Source organism: Scophthalmus maximus, chromosome 22 (assembly GCF_022379125.1).
Source record: "Scophthalmus maximus strain ysfricsl-2021 chromosome 22, ASM2237912v1, whole genome shotgun sequence".
Classification (NCBI taxonomy): Eukaryota; Metazoa; Chordata; class Actinopteri; order Pleuronectiformes; family Scophthalmidae; genus Scophthalmus; species Scophthalmus maximus.
The window spans coordinates 13,402,501-13,410,000 of record NC_061536.1 but is presented as its reverse complement, the minus strand read 5'-3'; the positions used below and the strand labels follow the sequence as shown (position 1 = coordinate 13,410,000).

The 7,500-nt window shown below is 46.9% G+C and overlaps 1 protein-coding gene across 1 annotated transcript in view; it reads left to right on the top strand.

Annotated features, from left to right (window-relative positions):
* The window catches only part of tcf19l (transcription factor 19 (SC1), like), a 7,465-nt gene extending 1,361 nt beyond the window's left edge, over positions 1-6,104 (top strand). The window contains exons 2-6 of the mRNA XM_035621004.2: positions 1-293; positions 2,508-2,677; positions 2,756-3,164; positions 3,292-3,799; positions 3,982-6,104. The exon at positions 1-293 is cut by the window's left edge and continues 694 nt beyond it. Of these exons, the coding sequence (XP_035476897.1) occupies positions 17-293; positions 2,508-2,677; positions 2,756-3,164; positions 3,292-3,799; positions 3,982-4,333 (1,716 nt within the window). The 5' untranslated portion in view covers positions 1-16 and the 3' untranslated portion in view covers positions 4,334-6,104. The remainder of the gene's footprint in view (positions 294-2,507; positions 2,678-2,755; positions 3,165-3,291; positions 3,800-3,981) is intronic.
* The last annotated feature ends 1,396 nt before the right edge of the window (positions 6,105-7,500 follow it).

The window sequence follows — 7,500 nt, the reverse complement described above, 5'->3', positions numbered from 1 at the left end:
GCAGGCCCTCACAGTCATGGTGTCCGGGGTGCAGCCGTGCTTCCAGTTGCTGCGGATCGGCGCGGCGAGCGGCGACCAGGCGCGGGACCTGTACACGTTCAGGCCGGCCCTGAGCCACTGCGTGTTCCGCCTGGGCCGGGCGGCGGAGGTGTGCGACGTCACGCTGGACTCGCCGTCCGTGTCCCGCATCCACGCCGAGCTGCACGCCGAGAGGGAGGCGAGCGGCGGTGGAGCCGCGGCCTCGCCGCAGGAGGAGGGCTGGAGCGTCCACGTCAAGGACAGGAGCAGTCACGGTGAGTCACCACCACCACCACCATCATCATCATCATCATCATCATCATCATCAACAACACACTCGAGATGACACTCAGAAACATATTCACACCCTTCTACAGTCATTGTGGAAGAGAGAGAGGCAGAAACACACCCGCTTACAGGAAATGTCACTACTGCAGGGAAAGACATTCACACACACACACACACACACACACACTCACACACACTCTCACCCTCACTCACACACATTTTTGGTGCAGATATCGATATTAAGGAGTACACGATTTCCGATACTGATACATCAACATATAAATACACACATATATATATATATATAGATATATATATATCTATATATATCAGTGTTTGTGTGTTTGTCGATGTATCTGTCAATGATTCCTAAGATGTCGTTATCAAACCTTTATGACAAAGAAATGTATCGGCCATCCCACATATATCGGTCGGGCTCTAAAAGGTGTCCGCTGATTATTGCAATATAATTATCGTCAATTGCCGTGTATCAAAGGTTCAATATATGTTCATTGATATGTTGCTCATGCATTGTGCAGTGAGGAGGTGTTGGTCTTAAGGTGTTGCTGTAAGTTAAGAGTTTCTAAGCACAACCGTCACTCGGCCTCTAAACTCGACAGAAATAATATCAACGTGACATTTATCGACGTCTTTCTGAGCATTTTTTTTTGTTCATCTAAATAACATGTTTGACACTTTATCGCGTCGAGTCCTATTCTTCAGTTTTGGGGATCCAACCAGTTGAGTTTGAGAAATCAGAGGCACTTGAGGTTTAATGATTTGAAAAAAGAAGAAAAGAAAACCGTCCTAACTTTTCCTTTATGGCACAAACACATTGACATGGTTTAAGTTTTCTACAACGACTGAATAGCCAAGTTATATTAAAGTTTTTTGAAATGTATATCATCCTCTTGAGTTCCTCAGATTTGTGTTTAGGAAGACGCAGTTTGCTCTCACACACACTTTTGCATTGACAGGAATACAGATAGAAAAAAATTATAGACAGTTGAAAAACACAATATCACTTTTTTTTCTTTTTCTTTCTGTGGAGGAGATTCACACATGCAGCACCTGCAGCTCGATCGCAGCTGAGCCCCACAAAAACCATCACACGCAGATATTTAACAGCTGTTGTCACTGAAATTTGAGAAAAAAACGTATTATTTTCGATCATCTCTCCCTGCAGGACTGTGAGTTTCATCTAAACGCCTCAGAGTGACTGTTTTCCCACGGAGGAGAAACGATTCCCTGCTTTTTATTCATCTGTTACAAAAAAAAAAATCATCTAAATTGAAATTTAATAGCAGCGATAAGGAAGTAATTAAAGAAATGGCTCAACTCTCACCCTGATTTTTATGTTGCGTCTCGACTCTAAAGTGAATTTATTCGTAGTATTATTAGAAAAGGATTTTGGCTTCGAGAGATTGACATCGAGCCCTGAAAGACACTGACACTGCTTTTATTCCGGTATATATATATATATATACCGGAATATATATATATATACATATATGTATATATATACGTATATATATATATGTATATATACCGGCCGATGTATCTGTCTTGGAAATCTTGAACTCCCTAATATCGATATCGGCCCCCAAAAAATCCATATCGGTCGAGCTCCCCTCGTACAGTGTGTACAGGGGTCATACGTGTCACATCTCCCCACCTCGGTGTGCCGGAGGAGCCGGGGAGTGAAAGTCGGGGTCTTCACTGATGGATTTAAACTCTACTCTCACGCTCCTAATTCTTTGAGTCATTTCACAGTCTGTTTCACACATTTTTCCTTTTTTTTTTTTAGGTATTAAATTGACATTTTAGTATTCACCGTGCGTTTTCCTTTTTTCTTTTTTGTGCTGTGCTCTCATGGCCGTTTGATATTTTTTCTTTGTAGCCTTCCAGCTCCTCGATTCTACGTCGATTCACAAACTCAACTCTGGAAGCTGCAAACACATCGACAGTCTACAAATCACTTTTATTTTGAAGCTCGGCTCAATCGAGTCGTTCTTTCTTGTTTGGCAGACGTTTCTTTCATTAGACTTCTGTGACTATCCGGCACCGGCCTGTTACTTTCTGCCCCCGGCTGCCAAACTGTTGCCTCTTCATTTGGACGGATCTTGTGACTTGATCTCGTTTTGTGAGGGGGAGAACAGATTTGTTATATTTTCACCTTCCTCTGCCCCGTCTGTCGCCAGGCACCTGGGTCAACGAGGTCCGCCTCCAGCGCGGCGTCCAGTGGGAGCTGTCGGACGGCGACACGCTGACCTTCGGCGGCCAGTCTGCTCCCGGCAGCCCCGAGTTCTACTTCCTCTTCCAGAAGGTCAAAGTTCGCCCGCTGGACTTTGACGCCATCACAATTCCAAAGGTGATATTTGTTTCAAATTCAAATTTAAATGCGTCGGCGAGGAGAGTTCTTACTTTAGGTCCGCTTCTTGTTTCCTAGGCGGGAACCTTCTCCTCTGACTTGCAGAACCGGATCAGGACTAACCTGGACCGCAAGGTGGAGGCCAACCTGGACCTGTCCAAGCTGTCCATCAACCGCGCCACCGTCATCCTCAACTCCATCGGCAGCCTCAGCAAGATGAAGGGCAGCGCCTGGACCTTCAAGAGGAGCCACAGCCACGAGGGAACCGTCTCGGACCCCGGCTGCTCCTCCTCCTCCTCCACGCCGCCGCCGCCCCGCGCCGTGGGCTTCTCCTCTCCGCTCCCTCTCTCCACGCCGCCATCGCTCTCCTCCGCGGCTTCGGCGCCTTCGGCCAAGTCCCTGCCGCCGACCTCCAGGAGCAGGAGGAAGTCGGCGCACACGGTGCTGCTCGAGGACGACAGCTCAGACGAGCCCCGGAGTCGAGGAGGTAAACTTCCTGACACGTCTATATTTTGGTAGCTTTAACAAACAGAAGCCTCACAACGCAGGCTTCTTCTGAAAGTGTGCTGGAATGCAAAGTATTTCACGGAAATTCTCCCTCCCGTGTGGTTCAGCTCTGGCAGGAGCTGTGGAGGACGGGCCGAGGGCGAGAGGGAAGAAGAGGCGGCGGCTCTACAAGTCCGAGTCGGAGGGCGTCGGCCCTCCTCTGCCGCCGCAGCCCAAGAGCCTCAGCGACGTCCGGCGGCCGCTGGAGGCCAAGCCCTTCCCCGTGGGCATCAGGACCATCGGCAGTTTCCACGGCGCCATGACGAACAGCAGACTCAACCACCACCACCTCCTGCAGGCGTCGTTCGCCAACGCCGCTGCTGCACACAAACAAGAGGCGGAGGCGATACATCGCATCAAGACGGTGGTGCGGGGCAACATCGCGGCTTTCCGCCAGCAGAAGCCGGCCCGCGGCCCGGCGGCGGCGCAGCGCGGCCGGCGACGGGCCCACAGCTCCCCGGTGTTCTCTCCCCTGGTGGTGGGAGGAGAGAACTACAGCCTGGCGTCGCCCTCGGTGCGGATCTGCACGGAGCAGAGAGGAAGAGTCCAGTTCAACAGATTCCACCATCAAATGAGGTGACACGTTTGCTGAATGATATTAAAACTATTTCCTGGAAAGACGTCTGGTGATAGTTATATCTATATATATAAATATGAAAGGGTTTATGTGTTCGATATCTGTTAAACGTGTTAAACTATCATGGTGGAAGCTTTTTCCTTCTTTCATCTAAATTATTTTTCCTTCTCTCTGCCCTCAGTAAGCGACGAGGCCGCCCCAGGAAACACCCCCCCCCTCCGCGGCCCTCCCTGCCCTCACCGTCCTCCTCGTCCTCTTCCTCCACCTCCTCGGCCTCGTCCTCCTCCTCCGGCTCCTCGTCCGGCTCGGGCTCCTCCTCCTCCGATGAAGACGACGAGGACGACGACGAGGAGGCGACGGCCGGGTCGGTGGAGCCGTGCGCGGCGCCGCGGTGTCGCCTGCCGCAGCAGGACACGGTGCAGTGGATCCAGTGCGACGTGTGCGACGCCTGGTTCCACATAGACTGTCTGCACGTCGACCGCAAGAAGCTCCTGATGGACCCCAACGCCGATTTCCACTGCGGCTGCCACTGACAGGAGAGAATACGTGACCCCCTTTCCCCCCCCGGTAATTTTCCTTCAGCTTCACGTGGAAATCAGCCGACGTCATTGAATACGGCAATCTTCTCAAAGCATGCAGTGCTTTCCCTTCTCCCCCGGAGGCAGCTGGCGCGGGCGGGAAAAGACTTTACACTAGATTCTTTTTTAGAATTCGACTCCCGAATTGGAGGATTTGTGTCCCTGACAGTCGCCCAGTTGCTCCCGCACAACAACAAGGAGGAGGAGGAGGAGGAGGGCGACAAAACTGCAGTTGAATGTCTACGGTCAGATTTCGTTGTGGCTCTGTCCGTCTGGAGAGGTGTGATGATGGGGGCGGCGGGGCAGAGGCCGCCTTGTGGAAGATTAATGAAATGTTTCAGATCTCCACGAGGTGATTAAACTCAGATGTCTCTCCGTGCGGGCCCCCGCCCTCCTCCTCCTCCTCCCCCTCCTCCCCCTCCTCCCCTCTTCTCCCCCAAAGACAACAGCGCTGCGGATGGCGTTTCCCCACCTCAGCAATAACAACACTCTTATGAAATGTTTCCGCGCGGCGGCGGCAGCAGCTGTCTAGGAAAAGGAATGGGGCGTTGGATGTTTGGAGATAATTAAACGGCAGGAAAATGTGTCAGCGCCGCTGCCGATGATGATGACGAGACGAGCTCTCGGGACAGTAATCAAATGTTTGAAAGGACTCCTGCAGAGGCAGCTGCTGGGGGGGGGGGGGGGGGGGGGGCACAGTTGGGACTGTGTGTTGTGGTGTTTTGTTTTTTTTTAGGCTGCAGCTGCTTTGGGAGGAAACGTCACCACTGAACTGTCACGAAATATCTTCTGCTGATGCAGCGGCGCGAAAAGCGGATTCAGATTCTGTCGGGACTGTTTTTAAATGTCGTCTCCTCACTACTGAACTCTGACCTCTGAAGCTTTTCTCCCGGTTCTCCTCCACCACCGATCAGTAGATGTGTACATACTGTCTTTGCTCAGGTGCTGCTCGAGTGGAATAAAATCAACGTGTGTATTAATTCCAAAATTCTTCCCTTTTAAGCACCTTCTCTTTTTTAATTATATTCTAATCTTCTCTCTCAGCGGGACAAAAAACAAAGTCTCTGAAATTTAAATTTTTACCGCTCGTATAATCCCTGTTATAGTTCTGGCTTGATGATGATGATGACGACGACGGTGTTAAAGTAAAAGAATATAGTTTATAGGCGACGACCAAAATTCTTCTTCAATCAAACTACTATGACAGAGTGAAGGTCACAAACCGGATTCTTGAGCAATAATAAAAAAAGAAATCTATAGTGTGTATGTATGTATATTTTTTTAACATGTTAATGTCTGATGATGCAGAATGAAGTCGTTCAGCCGAGCTCCTGTGACCAGATGATTGGTTCATAAGCAGCTGCAAAGACAAATGTTAGAAAGAAGAAAAAAAAATATTAACTTTGCATAAACTGGTTTGGGGTCAAGTTAAAATTGTTTTAAGATCTAATTAATAAATGTAGTGTTTCTGGCCACAGGGCTTTAGTTTCACTTGAAATCAAAATCTGTGGAAAAGCGTCAGATAAATATTGATACAATATCAGGTATATAGGACCTAACGTTTTCTATGATACTTTAATAAGTCGTGTCGAGCAGTGGTTATTACTCAAATGTAAAAAGAGAAAAATAATTCTGTTGATCACCTGTTGCTTTGTATGTGGGAAGAAAAAGGAAAAAGATTTTGTTTGCAGCTTCATCCACCAGTAAAGATTTAAATGTTGCATTTTTCAAGTTCATATTAATTTTTTATCTCAGGCCTTTGGACTGTTGGTTGAACGAAATAAGAGTTGTGTTTTTTTTTTTTTTACAATTTTCTCACCTTTTATTAGAATTTGATAATTTTTCATTAAATCACATTCGTCTAGTCTAAAGCGACTTACATCATCGAGGCAGGAAGCATTAAGGGGTCTGACCTGGAATCGAACCCTGACCTTCTGTACCAAAGTCAGCGGTGTGACCCACTGAGCTGTACTGTACCAGCTGCTGTCAAAATTAAAATCAGAAGTTATTTTAGATCCCAACACAACACCCATCATCAGCATCTCTTCAAGGCTGTTTGATGGAAATGATGAATCAGGATGTTTAACTCACATGGCCTCCGTGTTCTCGCTGCCTTCGTTTTAATTATCACATTATAGAAACAGAAAACACAAGCACAGCTTGACTTTATGCCACCAAAGTCATCGGGGGGAGAAACAGAGAAGTCTGCATCCTCTTCATATTTCTAACACATTTTTATTTCTTATAGATTCGTCTTGGGCTTCCTGATCAAGTGGTGATTGATGAGGTGACACAAAGAGTCTTACGTGTTGTGAGATGTGATATATGTGGTTATTATTTTCAACAAGCAGCGAGACTGGCGTCATAATTGAAGCCCATTATCTCACATCTTTTATTTATCATAATGAATTTGTCTTATCTGGCTTGTCCATGTGTGAAGTTACATTTTATTCACATGATTACTACTTACAGCGTCTCCGGTTGTTGCTTTACAGGGAAAATTGAGTTATGAGCTTTTGATACACACGCTGACACCGATGCACATGGATATTTTAATTTAGATATGTAGATATTACAGAGCCTGTTAAAAAGGAAATCCCATTAGAATTCAGTGAGGGTCTCAAAACCTTGTTAGGGCTCATTTATAATGAAAAAACCCCGAAGGGGAAGATATTTAAATGATGAAATATTAGATTAAAATCAGTAAACACAATAAAACGGAGGTTGTTAATAAGAAATTGTGCCTTTCCTCTGATGAGGCGGCGACTCCTTTTGAGATGGCGACTCCTCCGTCTTTAAAATGAATTTGGTGCATCGACACTGCACAGGACTGGTTCAGAGGAAGGATTGACGATTGAATACTGTCATTATCATAATCGTGGCACAGTTAGAGGACGATGTCGGTGAAGCTGCACTTCCCTCTGAGGCAAAGTCGTACAAGATACACACTAGGAGGAGGCGAGAAAAAATAACAGTGGTGGGGTTTAAACTTATTAAATACTAAATATTATTTTTACTGTTTCCTTTCAAAACTGTAGAGAAGGAGGACTTTTTAAATCCTTGAGTTCTTGAATTCATTTCTTTTTTCAGTGTGTTAAAGTGCAGTGTCTCACGCGCACACA